Source organism: Cucurbita pepo, chromosome LG01 (genome assembly GCF_002806865.2).
Source record: "Cucurbita pepo subsp. pepo cultivar mu-cu-16 chromosome LG01, ASM280686v2, whole genome shotgun sequence".
Lineage (NCBI taxonomy): Eukaryota > Viridiplantae > Streptophyta > Magnoliopsida > Cucurbitales > Cucurbitaceae > Cucurbita > Cucurbita pepo.
In genome coordinates this window covers 14,337,533-14,354,607 of record NC_036638.1, presented here as the reverse complement: position 1 = coordinate 14,354,607, position 17,075 = coordinate 14,337,533, and the positions used below count along the sequence as shown (strand labels likewise).

Genomic DNA, 17,075 nt, shown 5'->3' with positions numbered 1-17,075 from the left:
CTAGATAGCGTAAATCGGATCAGCCCCAAGGCTTGTCGATCCTTGAGCTTCCACTGTTCCGTGGTCATGGTATCCGGCTTCACCCCCAACAGAGGTTCGTGAAGATCTTTCTGGTACAGATAATCTTCAATCTGCATCTTCTAGAAACCGAAATCAGATCCATCGAGCTTCTCAATTCCAATCTTTGAACTTTCCATCTTCACAGATCGTGGTGAATTTTGCCTGGCTCTGACTTCCGCCTGGCTCTGACATCGCCTGGCTCTGACTTCCGCCTGGCTTTGACACCGCCTGGCTCTGATACCAGTTGTTAGGATCGATATCAGTCATTAGCTTTGATAACAGTTGTTAGGATCGCACAACAACGCACACGCTTGATCTAGATGAACACAAAGAATAGGATAGAGAAAATTGCAAGGAGAACTCTGGCTAAAAGAATTTTTTATTGATGACTTCAGGTATGTACAACAAGAGAGAGTACAGAGAATAGAAAGCACATTTTCAAAGCTCTACCGGACGGGATATATATATATGGTTTAGTTTACTATATATAGCTTTACCAGATTTAGCCATCTACTATATATAGCTATTTACCATATATAGCTTTACCAAATATAGTTTTACCGGATATAACCGTTGACCCAGCTATAAATAAGTATCAGGCTCCATAACCTAACAACATTAACACTATTCAGTGACCAATTTTGGACCTCGTAATGCCCAGTCAAGCAGTAGGTAGGAACCCATATCGTTGAGTTTGATAAAGATTAGATAGAATAGCATGTCAAGACAACTTGAGAAGTTAGTATTATGTGTAGAAACGGGTCAAAAGTCGAGGTTGTAACTTCATAAACCACTTGAGAGGAGGCAAGAGACTACACAGGTAATTTTGCTCAAGATGAGTGCTATTAATGTGGGTAGAAATGGCCAATGGCATTTTGATTAGGGTCGCAACGAATGGCCAAGGGCATTTTGAGTAGGATCGCAACGTCATAAATTCATTTTGAGAGGGAGCGAGGGATCACATGGATATACTTAGTAGCTTGCCGACACATAGAGTCATTCCCCTAAATTTAGTGTGACTTTATGATCTTGTGGTAAAGGTATGCAAGTTAATCTTATACATATGATGTTCGGATAAGATGAAGTCATCTGCCAATTAACCTTACACGTATGATATCAGATAGGAAGAAGTCATATTGTCTTATGATGAGATATGATGGGGCAGTGATATTAGTCTAAGAACAAAAAAGTTGAATAATCAGCCCAGGCCCTAGGGAGTTTATGACAAGTAAGAGAACGACTCGAAACTTCAAAGTCTCAAGGGGTTTATAACAAACTTTAAGCCTCCTCATTTAGTTCCAAGATAAGGAGATTTATACCTTTCACTACTTCAAAAATTAAAATTTCATAAAAGAACTCATTGAAGGTACAAATTCGTTCCAGTACACAATGTTTAAAATTTCATGGTGTTAGCTCATAAATTTTCAATCTGGTAAGTCCAAATCACTTTTTTCATGATCATACTACTACTTTAACTTATGGTATTTTATAGTGACAAAATTTTCCTTCGACACTCTAGTAAATGTTCATTTGAAGCAACTTAGTCATTAGTATACGTGGGTATATCTTTTCCTTCACTATGGTCATAACACTACATCGTTTAACTATGTTTCAAGACATTTGACTAAAACATTTAGCCTTTCTTAGCTCGTCTTTTTCATGGGTATAATAGTGTTAATTAACCTACTAACTTCTTTTCATGAAACTGTAACTCCACAATCATAGTATAAATTATGCTAAATCTAAACATATTTTAAATCATCCATACATCACGTAGCATCCACATTTCAGACATAGTAATTCATTGTTAGAACTTGTGCACCGGGCTTGGAGTTTTTGTAATTGAATATCTTCTTATTCATTAATAAAATAATTCATTATTTTATATTGTATATACATTATCCAATGTTGTGCAAAAGATAACATTGTGTATAATAAAGTTATTAGGATAAACTTGAACAATATATAGTTGACATATAAGAGGATCGATGTTCAAGTAATAACCTAAAGAGTATTTAGTATATGGATAAGATTGGGGTACTTATCCTAGTAAAACTATTAATACAATCTATTTTGTAATCCTTACAAATAATTTGATTCAAATTGTTTATGTAGAGACATATAAGTGGGTGTATCTTATTATATAAGCTTGTATAAGAATAGACCACGAAATACTTAATCTCTCCTTTTAAGTCCATTGGAGAAGATTAATATTTCATAGGATGATTATATGTAATTTGATCTTAACCATGAATGAATTATGAATTTTGAGAACTTGTACTTTGATTTTCATGATTGAGAATTACTTTTGTACCTCAATCAAGATCTCTACCATTTTGGGAACCATTTTGGGAACTTGACAAAATAAAGAGTTGTAAACATTACTGTACCAAGATGGATTTAGTTTATACAGGGAAAGTAGACGACTTGTTCTCCTAAATGTTGATTTCAAGACTTGAAAAATGGGTTTCATTACCGTACCAAAATGGATTTAGTTTATGATTGTATCGTAAACAAATTGTTCATTGTAGAATCATTGTTTTGATTTATCTCGACCTCCATAGCTTTGCAGCTCATACTCATACACGCCCTCGCCTTGGTTCAAAAGCTACTTTGATGGTTAGTTTACGTCCTTAGAAAGTTTTAAATTTCTCAAACACTTCAAATATATCCTAAATTGAGGAAAAATATATCCTAAATTTCAAATATGGTTAGTTTAGGTCCTTAAAACTTTTTAAGCTCTTCAAATATATCTTAAATTGTTCAAACTTTTCTTGTCTATATTCATATTATGAACATTTAATGCGATAATAATTCAATAGAAACTTTATAATAAAATTAACTTTAGTTTTAAAATAAATCAATACAAAATAAATAAATAAGAAAATAAAATAAAATGTCCTATACTAACTTATATGCTATTAAATGGAAATGCAATTAATCTATACTAACTTATAGTCTACTAATAATTAAATACTAAACTATTCTAAGCATGTGTCATAGTCTTGTAGTTGTCATGCCATCATTAGCCGCATAGAGACGCCTTACCTTTACCTGAAAAGTAGAGTAGCACATGAGTTAAGTATTTTAATAAATACTAAGTAACAGCTCCCCATATCGGGGTTAAATGCAAACTCATACAGTTTCATGCATGGGACCTATCATAATAGTCTATTTTCCTACGGCGGTTATCCTAACAAGCAACTTGGATGTGTATTAATTTACTACACACGGTTCTCACATGCAAGTATGGACTCACTAGTAAGTTCGCACACCTCCTGGGCCCTTTTCTGATCGGTCGAGCATTCTATGGTAGTAGTTGATGCTGGACACCAATTAGAAGTAGCGACCGTCACGGCAGTATTATGATAAACATAATGAGCATTCCCCTGCCTCGTAGCGTACACATCTGTACTATTGTGAAGGAATAGGGGTATCCTTCGATGCATGAGCACATAAATGCATGAGGTCCCAACATTTTTCCATTCTAATAATCATCAACCCCGCTAGTCTCTCCTTCATATCATATCATTTTCATACCATTCCTCATAAAGTTTATCATATCATTCATCATTTCTTTCATGCGTACGCCTGGGTTGTATATCATGATAGTTTGTTGTTATACATGTCAATCATAGCATATCAGGCATCTCACATATTAGTCATATCATAACTGTGAATGTTTGATTAATCCACCACGCCATTTAGGTGTGAAAGTTATCTTATTTATAATCAAATAAATTACAAGTATATGGAAATAGTAATAAATGGAAATAACAATAAATGGAAAGATACCTATGGTAATAAGGCAAATATCTAATATTTGCCTTATAATAAAATATCAAATATAATATATATGGTAAACTATAATTTATTACTAAATATCCTTAACACCCCACCGCAAGCTGAACGTCGGATTTGAACGAACGTGAAGCTTGAATCTGAAAAATTCAAAGAGGTTGAGAAACACTTTTCGTGAAGATGTCAACAACCTGGTTCAGAGGAGGCGTAAAGAAACACTTTCTTGGCCATCGAAAATTGCAGAGGGATCGTCGCTCAGCGGCGATGCTGCCTTGGCTTCGGCGAGAATATGTCTTAACCCATGAAGAGGGATTGTCGCTTAGCGACGATACTGCCTTGGCTCTGGTGAGAATATGTCTAACCCCAAGAAGTAGAAGGGGAAACCTAGAGCAAGGGACAAAGACAATGTTGAAGCCGGAAGAGTCGCCACATTGGGTAAATGAGCCAATTTTGGCCAGAAGGGCAACCGGAAGAATCGCCACATTGGGCGAAGGAGCCAATTTTGGTGAGAAGGGCAGCGGCAACTTGGTTGGCGAAGACNTTACGTCCTTAGAAAGTTTTAAATTTCTCAAACACTTCAAATATATCCTAAATTGAGGAAAAATATATCCTAAATTTCAAATATGGTTAGTTTAGGTCCTTAAAACTTTTTAAGCTCTTCAAATATATCTTAAATTGTTCAAACTTTTCTTGTCTATATTCATATTATGAACATTTAATGCGATAATAATTCAATAGAAACTTTATAATAAAATTAACTTTAGTTTTAAAATAAATCAATACAAAATAAATAAATAAGAAAATAAAATAAAATGTCCTATACTAACTTATATGCTATTAAATGGAAATGCAATTAATCTATACTAACTTATAGTCTACTAATAATTAAATACTAAACTATTCTAAGCATGTGTCATAGTCTTGTAGTTGTCATGCCATCATTAGCCGCATAGAGACGCCTTACCTTTACCTGAAAAGTAGAGTAGCACATGAGTTAAGTATTTTAATAAATACTAAGTAACAGCTCCCCATATCGGGGTTAAATGCAAACTCATACAGTTTCATGCATGGGACCTATCATAATAGTCTATTTTCCTACGGCGGTTATCCTAACAAGCAACTTGGATGTGTATTAATTTACTACACACGGTTCTCACATGCAAGTATGGACTCACTAGTAAGTTCGCACACCTCCTGGGCCCTTTTCTGATCGGTCGAGCATTCTATGGTAGTAGTTGATGCTGGACACCAATTAGAAGTAGCGACCGTCACGGCAGTATTATGATAAACATAATGAGCATTCCCCTGCCTCGTAGCGTACACATCTGTACTATTGTGAAGGAATAGGGGTATCCTTCGATGCATGAGCACATAAATGCATGAGGTCCCAACATTTTTCCATTCTAATAATCATCAACCCCGCTAGTCTCTCCTTCATATCATATCATTTTCATACCATTCCTCATAAAGTTTATCATATCATTCATCATTTCTTTCATGCGTACGCCTGGGTTGTATATCATGATAGTTTGTTGTTATACATGTCAATCATAGCATATCAGGCATCTCACATATTAGTCATATCATAACTGTGAATGTTTGATTAATCCACCACACCTAAATGGTGTGAAAGTTATCTTATTTATAATCAAATAAATTACAAGGATATGGAAATAGTAATAAATGGAAATAACAATAAATGGAAAGATACCTATGGTAATAAGGCAAATATCTAATATTTGCCTTATAATAAAATATCAAATATAATATATATGGTAAACTATAATTTATTACTAAATATCCTTAACACCCCACCGCAAGCTGAACGTCGGATTTGAACGAACGTGAAGCTTGAATCTGAAAAATTCAAAGAGGTTGAGAAACACTTTTCGTGAAGATGTCAACAACCTGGTTCAGAGGAGGCGTAAAGAAACACTTTCTTGGCCATCGAAAATTGCAGAGGGATCGTCGCTCAGCGGCGATGCTGCCTTGGCTTCGGCGAGAATATGTCTTAACCCATGAAGAGGGATTGTCGCTTAGCGACGATACTGCCTTGGCTCTGGTGAGAATATGTCTAACCCCAAGAAGTAGAAGGGGAAACCTAGAGCAAGGGACAAAGACAATGTTGAAGCCGGAAGAGTCGCCACATTGGGTAAATGAGCCAATTTTGGCCAGAAGGGCAACCGGAAGAATCGCCACATTGGGCGAAGGAGCCAATTTTGGTGAGAAGGGCAGCGGCAACTTGGTTGGCGAAGACGCCAGTGCGGCGCCCAGATTCGAAAGGTAAATCTCTGCAGAAGATTGATAGGTTTAGGTTAGAATTTATGTGAAGGATGAAGGGAAAATTAGGAAGAAAATGAAAGAGGCTATGTTTGGAAAAAGATGAGGTTGTATGTACAGAGTATGGCAAAGGGTGATTTGGAGGTCAAAAGAAAGGAGTCGAAGAGTAGTCAATCGGCTCTGCCTGCGGCAGCCATGGAGACTGCGCCTGCGGCATCAAAGCCAGCAGGGGTGGCAGAGAAGAATAGTAGATGATTCAGAAGCCATTGAAAAGAAAGGATCAGGGTTGCTAAACGAGAAGGGCTCTGATACCATGTGAATGTTTGATTAATCCACCACGTCATTTAGGTATGAAAGTTATCTTATTTATAATCAAATAAATTACAAGGATATGGAAATAGTAATAAATGGAAATAACAATAAATGGAAATATACCCATGGTAATCAGGCAAATATCTAATATTTGTCTTATAATAAAATATCAAATATAATATATATGGTAAACTATAATTTATTACTAAATATCCTTAACAACAACATTTTCATGCTTTAAAAAATAATAGTCCATATCGTGTACATATCATATCATATATTATAAAAGTCATGTAATAATCTCGAGCATATTGTCAACACATCATATCATGAAATAACATAGCGTAAAATATATCAATTCATTAAACACAACATAGCAATCACAACGCATAACATTTACATATTATTTCATAACAGTCTACATGTACCGCCTATGACACAGGCTAACCACGGGCACGTGTCATCATACTGCACACAATTTATAACCAACAACGGTTGTTCTCCCTAGTTTGTGTAGGTTAGCTCTCATTCCTCGAAAGTACTCCAAACTATTGCCAGTTGTCATTCCTATTAGGTCGTTCGATATCTTTCCTTAGTATTTCACAAGTATAATATAATTTCAACTTAAATGATTCAAATAAGGAATTATAATGACCTCAATTACCTTATTTAGGGTCAAAATCAGGTTCGGGAGGTCGGAACGGTGGAAATTAGGCTAAAATCTGTTTACTGAGCCGAATAGCTGAGAATTTGAGCTGCAAAGCCGAGTTGAGTCGTCTAAACCGACTGAGCCGAAGGGCTGCTCGCTGTAGGTGGTGACACGTGGTGCAATAGGAGGCTAACACGTGCACAGGGGACTTCGGTTCGAGGCGCTTAGTGATTCCTTTTGCAGCATGGGTAGGTTGTTTCAACGTCGGATCTATGGGTTTCGTCTCGCTGAAGCATTTTTGAATCTCTCTCTCTCTCTCTCTCTCTCTCTCTCTCTCTCTCTCTCTCTCTCTCTCTCTCTCTCTCTCTCGTTTCTCTCTGTATTTTCTCCTTTGCAAGTATCTGGGGCGTGGCTGAGAGGATGGGAAAGAGTTTGGAGGAGCATGACGTTTGTGAGGTTTGTTGTGCGGTGTTTGAACGAGAATTCCGATGTTCACAAAAATTCTCGTAGTCCGCTGGTGGTTTCACTCTTTTTTTCTTGTTGTTACACGGTTAGTTGTCGTCAACTTATAATTTCAAAGGGGCTCTTTCCAATAAACGAATTTATTTGGCAATTGAAACATAATTGAGCCACGTCTAGCAGTCATACCGAATTCTTTTGACGAGCATCAAAAAAATGATGTAAGTACTCTTTGAGCTAGTAGTTGAATCCTTCTGTCTGTCTGACGATTTAGGGGTGGTAGCTGAGGAGATATTTAAAGTCGTCCTCGGAAACGTGAATAACTCAGTCCATAAAGTTCCAATGTATCTATTGTCTTTGTCACTAACCATATTTGACAGAATGCCCTACAACATCAAAACATAAATAAAGAACAGTTGGACTATTAACTCGGTCGAACATTCTTTTGAGTGTTCGCAAACTTTCAAGAGTGTGTTATGAAGTCCAATGACACACTTTTCCACGATTTTGTGGGCACTAGCAGGAGTTCAAGGATTCCCGAGACCTTGACCTTCTCGACTTTATCATCTTGACAAATGAGGCACGTTTTAGTATACTGCATTATGTCTATCTCACATGTTTAGCCAAAAGTACCATTTCTTGACCAAGGTGTAAGTTCAATGCCATCCAATGTGTTTGACCCATAAAGTATCATGACATTATTGCCACCCGTTGTGTCTGACCCATAAAGTATCATGAGATTCCAAGATGAGCTTCTTCCTCAATGCTCCCACTCTTGGGACATACAATTTGTTTCCTTTTGTCAATAGAAGGCCTCCTTTGACCCAAAACTATCTAGTCTTCCCGACTTTGGTTAGATCAACAACAACTTTGGCCAAAGGGTCTTTGTGCAGGTGTTCTCTTATGATGTCAGACATCAACCCATCGATCTTATTGCACAAGGTTGGTTATTCTTTCTCGTTTTATGCTCAATTCTGAAGTCAAACTCAGCTAATGATTCTTGCAATCGGATTACATTGACGTCGACTTCAGTTGGTCAAAGAAGTGGTAGATGACATTGTTGTTCGTCTTCACCACGAAGTGAGATCCTAGCAGATATTACCTACACACTTTGAGAAAATGAACGAAATTGAGCATTTCTTTTTCAGAGATATGTATCTACTACATTATTGAGCTTTTGATTTTCATAGGCCATGGGGTGGCCTTCTTGGATAAGGACATCCTCAAGGGTAAAGTCAGATGCATCCATCTCTATTTCGAAAGGCTTAGAGACGTCTACCAAGCCAAGGATAGGGCCTTCATCATGGTTTCCTTCAGATCTTCGAAGGCCTTTTGACATTCGTCTGACCACGACCAGGGGTGGTCTTTCTTCAATAGTTCTGTTAATGGGATGACTCGTCGTGAAAACTCTTCGATGAATCGCTTGTAGTAGTTTGCTAATTCCAGAAAAGGATCGTACATCGGCCACTAAAATGGGGACTCTCCAGTCTTGAATAACTTTTATCTTATCGCTATCCATGTTGATTTTTCCACAGTTGATGACTTGTCCAAGAAAGGTGATGCATGTTTGTACGAAGACACATTTCTTATTCTTGACATATAGCTGATTTTACCGTAGCTTGTCAAATACTAGCTTTAGATGTACCTAGTGTTCTTCTAGCATTGCACTGTATATGACTATGTCATTGCGGTATAAAACAACAAATGGATCCAGGTATTCATGAAAGACCTAGCTCATCAATGTACAGAATATAGTTGAGGTATTTGTCAGGCCGAAAGACATTGCCAAAAAACTCAAAAGCCTCATATCTCATTACACACTTTGTCTTGGGTTCACTCCCTTAGTAATGCGTACTTGGTTACCCTAATCGTAAGTTTAGGTTCGTGAAGTATTAGACCCCTTGAAGCTAATCAAATAGGTCGGATATTATCGGTAGAAGATATTTGTTATGTACTATCACCTTGTTCAAAGCTCTATAGTCAATGCATAGACTTCATCCCATCCTTCTTCTAAAATAGCATAGGGCCTTATAGGTTGCCTTTGCCGGGCGGATGAACCATGCAACCAACAACTCATCTAATTTCCTTCTCAATTGGGCTAGCTCTGGCGAAGAAACTTGATTTCATGATCAATTGCACTTTTTAGGCAGTGTACTAGTGATTGTGCGGCACTTTTTCTAATCCAACGAACAAGCTAGTCGTGTGAGAATTGAATTTTGTGGTCAATTCTAACATGTGGTCAAGCTCGAGCCAAGTCTTAAGAGAAAAAGTTTTAGAAAATGTGGTTGAGAAAAATCATTGAAATTAAGCATGATGAAAGTCCATTGAAAATATGCGGGCAAGAGATTACAACACTTGTTCAGGAGAGGTTTAATGACTATTGGGTCCCCATACAACACATTTTGAGCCAATTTAGATTTGACAAATTTAGATATGATTTTGGTGAACAATCGTCAGCAAAAAAAAAAAATAATAATAATAATAATAAAACAATACAACATGAAAGAAAATAAAGGGTTTGACATGGCATGACCGTGATACTATGTTCGCAAATTCAAAGAAGAATCACTGTCAAAGACAATGGCTTTCACTCCAAATTTTCAGCATGGATTTTCTTCAATCTCCAGCCCCTCCTCCTCAATGGAGCTCCAAATCCATCTTAAACCCTCGTTCTTCACCTAACCTCCTAGAATATGACAGATTCCACACCTCATGCCCATTTTTTCCATGTATTCGATATTGTCATTGATTATGAACATTGTACGGTTGTAGCATTTGTTAAACTTTTCATAAAATTAATTTTATACATTTAGGTATTACACTAGAACTTTAGTACCAACATTAATTAATATACTTTTTCTTTAAAAATAAGACCGTAATTACATGCATATATCTCTATAGATTTACAAGAAAAATTATTTAAAAAGTATTTTTATCCTAAAATTTGCCATTATATATTCATGAGCTTGCAAACCTAACGAAAAGAAAATTGAAATGAAGGACGAGAATCCTCTAAAAGAAATTCAAAGTTGGAAACATGACTAGATTATGCTAACAATTAAATTGTAAATTGAAATAAAATAAAATAAAATAAAATAAAAAAAGTGTTATGTCTCTATTCCTTGACCTTCTTAGCGGACGTCATCTTCTAGGGTCCTTTTCTTTGCCTAAAATATATATTAAACATACTAAAAATATATATTAAACATACAATAGTATTTAGTATTGTGATTAAATTAATAATATTATATTTCAATGAAAGTTGAATTTTGATAATTGAATTTTTGAAAAGTACTGAACTTTTTCTATCTTTGAAAATACATATATTATGTTAGGGTAATTATGTAAATACTCTGAATAAATAAATTGATAAAAGCCATTGAATTTAACCAAGCTGACTATGACAAAAACAAAAAAAAAAAAAAAAAAAAAAAGTCTTTGGTTTGGTGTTGATTTGATTCTGAATCCCTAAATAAAATAAAAACTATAAAATATTATTTCAGTTAACAAAGTTCCAGAATTATTTATTCGATTTAAAATTTTAAAATAGTATAATATAAGCCCTTCGCTAATTTTATAAAGATATTCAATCCTAAAAAATAATATTTAAGAGTTTAGGTTTTTTTGTTGGGGACTAAAGTAAAAAAAATTAATTAATTAAAGTTAAATGGTAAAATTGGTCCCTGTGGTTTAAGGGTTAAAATGAGAGGAGGGTTTTTTTTTTTATTAAAGGAATTAAAAAGCGTTAAATTGAATTGAATTTGAATAAGTTTGTGGGGGAGGCAAAATTTGGCATAAAAATGAATAGTAAAAAGCGATGGAGATTTTGTATTATTAATTGAGTTTGCATCCAAATAGTTGAATTCCGACAAATCCTGCGTTTTTTACGACTACTACTAACATAAGAGGGCATTTCCATATAAATTTCGACATAATCATATTCTTTTTTTTTAATTAAATAAAAAAAAAAAAAAAAAAAAAAAAAGGAAAAGAAAAGCAAAAGGCAACATTTCACCTGAAAGAATGTGGGTGAAAGATAATGGTAATTACATCAAATTATTTAGGGTTGGTTGGGAGAAAGAGGCCGACACACCACTGACGGCCCGCTGCAGCACTTTCCGAATCTGCTCTGACAAGCGAGTGGGATGGACGCGCTTTGGGTTTAACGGCATTATACACATGAAATGGTGGATGGGATGGGCATATCGCATGAATGTGCATCATGGATATGCCATATCACAAATTCTCATATTATCCTCTTTTTTTTTTCTTCTTCTTCTTCTTCTTCTTCTTCTTCTGTCTCTTTCCCTGCCCTCTCTCTCTCTCTCTCTCTCTCTCTCTCTCTCTCTCTCTGTTTTTCTGGTCACCCCCCCATACATACTACACTACCTTTTTAGTCTTCCTTTTGTCACTGTTCTTGGGAAAGCGGGGCCGTAGCCTTAGCCTTAGATATCTAATCCTATTCCTAATCTTCTTTTACATTCTTTCTTCTTCTCTCCCTCTCTTTTTATCTGCTTCCTTATCTTTGCCTTGCTTTTTCTTCTCTTCTTTACTCTGTTTTCTTCTCTTCTTTACTCTGTTTTCTTCTCTTCTTTACTCTGTTTTCTTCTCTTCTTTACTCTGTTTTCTTCTCTCTCAGCTTTGAGGAAAGGGGAAATCGGAGTTCCAGGAGAGGCAGGGAGGGAGTGTTGAGGAGGCGGACATTTATGTCGCCTCGGTTTGACTTGCCTCTCATTGTCTCTCCTCCTTCTTCTTCTTTGTCTCTCTCTTGCACTTTCAACACGACCTTCAAACTCTCCTTCACCTCTGTTTCCATGCGTTTGTGTCCCAACACCTTTCTTCTTTCTTCTTTCCTTTTCTTACTGTTTCCATCTATTTTCCTTTCTGGGTTTTAGTCTCAACTACCATTTTTCCCCACTTCAACAGTTTTTCTTTTTTTTTTTTTGGTTCCCTTCTTTTCTAGACAAACATTAAAAAAAAATGTCAGAGCCTCGAGTTTTACAGCTTACGAATCAGAGATGTTTTGGAAAAAAATCAAAATCCAGACCGGAAGAACCGAAAATGACACGGAAAATCCGCGTCATCTGTGACGATCCAGATGCTACCGATTTATCTTCCAGCGAAGATGAAGGTGAAATCGAAACGAGATCCCTTAAATTTAAACGAATCATTGGAGAAATCCACCTCCCCTGCTTTCCTTACCAGTCGAAATCGATTGATGTAACCACTACTACTCCGAGCTCTTCACAGGATAGCAACAATGGCAGCAAAAACCCAGAGCTGAAGAAGAAGAGGGTTTTAGGGACTAAAACCCTTTCAACCAGAAAAACCGCCTCCCAATACAGAGGAGTTCGTCAAAGAAAATGGGGGAAATGGGCGGCTGAAATCCGAGACCCTTTCAAAGGAGCTCGCATTTGGCTCGGAACTTACAACACTGCTGAAGAAGCCTCTCAGGCCTACGAATCAAAGCGTCTCGAGTTCGAATCCGCCATGGCTGCCGCAACACCGAAAAGCAGCAACATCTCTTCCTCTTCCTCCACCGAGGAGATCGAGGAAGAATCCGACAGCGTCGTGTCTCAAACATCTCCAGCCGCCGACATTGTCGAAATGGAAACCTCTTCCTTTGTTTCAATCAAAGAGGAGGAACTACAAATGCCCGAATTGGGATTCGTGGGCGAGGGTTTGGAAACAAATCTAGGGTTAGTACCGGAACTGGACCCCTTTTTCATGGACGACATTGGGCAATTCTTGGACGACTTCACCGCCATGGACGACCTTCATATATTTGGGTTTGACGACGACGACGACGACGAACCCAGTGGACTGCCGGATTGCGACTTCAACGATTTTGGGAACGTTGACCTATCTTGTTGGGTGGATGAAGCTCTGAATGTGCCTTGCTCATGACAAGTTTTGCAGATTAGGGTTGAAAGAAATGAGTGTTGTTTATTTTTTCGTTAAATTTGTTATTATTATGATGATGATTCTGTGGAGGTTGGACTGATTTTCTCGGGAAAATGTTAAGATTTTCCGGGAAATTTTGTTAGTATTATTTTTTTGTTTTATGGAGAGAAGAGGTCCATATGTTCTGGGTTTTGGTGCGGTTAGAGAGCCGTCCAGGGTTATGGATTTCTTTGTTTTTCCCAATTTGTTGTTCCAAAATTACAATGAATTATGGATGAAGTTGAATGAGTTTGATGTTTTTATTTGTTGTTACACCTCATTTTGTCTGTTGGGAGAGCAATATGTGGTCCTTTTGCTCTCAATCCCCATCCTTTTTCCTTCTCCCTTATTCTTTCTTCCTCCAAAATTAACCAACATAATTCTTACCACTTTTATTCAATACTAAATTAATAAAAATACTCTTAAATACATGAATTATCTCTTTTTTTAAGCTTTATTAAAACTTTTTAAACAAGTTTAAAATTGTTTTTCTAAAAGAGTTTGAATGTATTAATGATATCTTTTCCTACTTTTTAAACAAAAATATTAGGTTTCTATATGAAAATAAAATAAAAACTAAAAAAAAAGTTTTTAATATTATATGTATATTTAAATAGTATGATATTGAATAGGGATTATTTTATGAAATTAGGTGGAGAGAGGGACATGATTCGTTGCTGCTGGATCCGAATCAATAAAACCTGAGAATTCCAAATGAATTTTCATAATTCCTTTGGATTCTCATCCCTATTTGCCTTTATTCCCTTTTCTTTCTTTCTTTCTTTCTTCCTATTTTGTTTCCTTATAATCAAATAATACTTTTAATTCTTTCCATTATTATTCTTATTATCGATTATTATTATAAATTATACAAATCTACTCACCTGTCTATTATATCCCATATTCACAACAAATTTAATATAATTTTTGTGCTAACTCTTATTAAATAAATTTATTATTAAAAATTTCAATTTCATTAAATCTCTATTTTCCAAATCACGAGTCCATTACAACACGTCTTTAACAACTTTAACAGAGCTTTCTCAACGACACTCTACATGTATTCAAACTACATATGACATACGTATGAACTATATAAAAAGAAATTAATGCATGATTTAGTAAAGTTTTAAATGTGAGAATTTGGTACGGACATGGAGACACAGAGTTGAATTTTCTTTTGGGAAATAAGACGAAAGGGGAGGATGGAAAATAATGTTGAATAAGAGAGACATGTGATATGGGTACCTGCGTACAGATATTTGTAAATGACAGTCCACTCACACACTGCCACGCATACTCAGTTACAGCAATTTTGTATGAAAGGAAGCGACGTGTTTGGTAATGCGTTGGGAATGCGGAAGAGTTCCCTTTTCTTGACTTCTTATATTCAATAATAATGGTGGTGGATGATGACTTGGCATAATCCAATCAAATAAAATATAATAATTTTTTTTTTAATTTAAACATTATTTAGAAATGTTGAAATCTTTTTTTTTTTTTTTTTTTTTTTTTGTTAGTTATAATAATAATAGATTTAAAATAAAAAGAAGAAGAAGAAAAGAAAGGATATTGATGAAAAATATGTGGTTTGGGATGAGGGTTAGATGGTGTTGTATTGGGAAGAGACAAGAACATAATGTGCTTGTTGAACACTTAGAAGACAGTTACACTGTCTGAGTTGGGTGCATCTGGATTTTCCACAAAAACATTGCATTTAGTTACAACAATAATATAAATTTACTTATGAATTTTCACGTGTTACGATTTAATACATCAATTTTCACCCGTTAATTCATACTCTTACCAAAGTTTAGGGTTTGAATCTTTGTAAGAAATAAAATGAGTAAAATAATTAAAAAAAAAGAAAAAAATTCCATTATTGCTACACGGTTCCCCATGCTATTGTTATTATTATTATTATTAATCAATTTTATTAATAAATGTCTGAAGCAGACAAGTTGCAGTGGAAGACTTGTGCACCTGAACAAAATTTCAAAAAGAAAAAAATAAAGTTATTATTATTATTATTATTATTCTCAAGCTTCTCCCATTCCTAGCAATACAGCTTTTTTCTTTTTTCTATTTTTTGGAGGAAAAATAAAAGTCATCTTTTGTGTGTGTGTGTATATATATATATATTACAATATATATATAGAAATCTTGGCGAAATTTAAAGCTGAGTTGAATTTTGGAAGCGTCTTTTCCCTAATTTTTTTTTTAATATATATTATTAAAATGTTATTTAGAAAGTGCTTATATTTAAATCAAAAGCACTTTTGAAATTTGTAAAAAAATAAAAAACCTAAAAGCATTTTTGAAATAATAAAAAATAACTTATTGCTATAAAAGTATTTCCCCAGAATAATATTCACATTAAACGATTACCAAAGATATCAAAATAAAGCGTGTTGAAAATGCATCTCTCATTTTCATTGGTTCCTTACTATTTTTGGTTACCCACGTACCACTACTATGTAAATTAAAAGAAAAGAAAAAAAAAAAAACTATTTAAAAACTATTTTAAAATATGTCATGTTATTATAAAAATACTGTAAATATGGTGAAAACACAGGGTTAAAAAAAAAATCCTAACAAAATTCGTACATAAAATTCTTGTTTTACCTAAAAGAAGATAAAAGTACATCAGATAAGATCAAATAATAGTTGGGTTGTAGCATATTGCGAAGACTTCAGCTTCTCGACAAAATTGAAGACCGTCTTTCTTCAACATATCACAAATACCTAATATAAGTAAGAACTCTGTGATCGTAGAAAATAGTGCATCCCTACCCATTACTCATACTCGTACTCTTTCTCTTGTTCCATACATTTATTAGATGTCTTTGTTGTTCCTCGTCTCACTAAAAATCTTCTTTCAGTTAGTTAATTAACGTCTGATTTTTTTTTTCTCTCTGTTACATTTACTAATAACCTTCTTACTATCCAGAATCGTCAAATAGGAAGGGTGGTGGCAACCAGTAAAAGGGATGGAGAGCTATATGTGCTGGAGCGTGACAACTCTGCCCTTATTTCTGTTCTTAGAAACAAATCTTTACATGCTTCATATGATTTATGGCATGCTCGTCTAGGTCATGTGAACTATTATGTTATTTCTTTTTTAAATAAAAAATATCATATTTCTCTTAGTCTTTATTGTCTTCTCCGTACATGCAGCTTGCAAATAGTCATCGATTGCCTTATTCCCACAATGAACATAGGTCGTCTCATGTGTTAGATCTTATTCATTGTGATATTTGGGGTTCTTCTACCATCAAATCCAATTCGAGTTTTCTTTACCACGTTATTTTTATTGACGATTATTCTCGATTCACCTGGCTTTACCCTTTAAAATTTAAATTTTATTTCTTTGATATTTTTTTCAATTTGTAAAAAATCAAAATTTTGCTGGTATCAAGGTTTTTCAAAGCGATGAAGGTGCCGAATTTACTAGCACTTGTTTCAAAACTCATTTACGTACTTTTGACATCCACCATCAACTCTCTTGTCTATATACACCTGCTCAAAATGGTCGTGTTGAGAGAAAACATCGTCACCCTTTGAACTCCTC

At 35.1% G+C, this 17,075-nt stretch overlaps 2 protein-coding genes across 2 annotated transcripts; one reads left to right on the top strand and one right to left on the bottom strand.

Annotated features, from left to right (window-relative positions):
* Nucleotides 1-8,705: 8,705 nt before the first annotated feature.
* On the bottom strand, nt 8,706-9,080 carry LOC111799528. The gene has a single exon (XM_023682914.1). It carries the CDS (start codon nt 9,078-9,080, stop codon nt 8,706-8,708), a length of 375 nt encoding a protein of 124 aa, XP_023538682.1.
* Nucleotides 9,081-12,131: 3,051 nt separating this feature from the next.
* Nucleotides 12,132-13,765, top strand: LOC111799657 (ethylene-responsive transcription factor ERF119-like). Its single transcript, XM_023683091.1, has one exon. It carries the CDS (start codon nt 12,542-12,544, stop codon nt 13,466-13,468), a length of 927 nt encoding a protein of 308 aa, XP_023538859.1. The 5' UTR covers nt 12,132-12,541; the 3' UTR covers nt 13,469-13,765.
* Nucleotides 13,766-17,075: the final 3,310 nt, after the last annotated feature.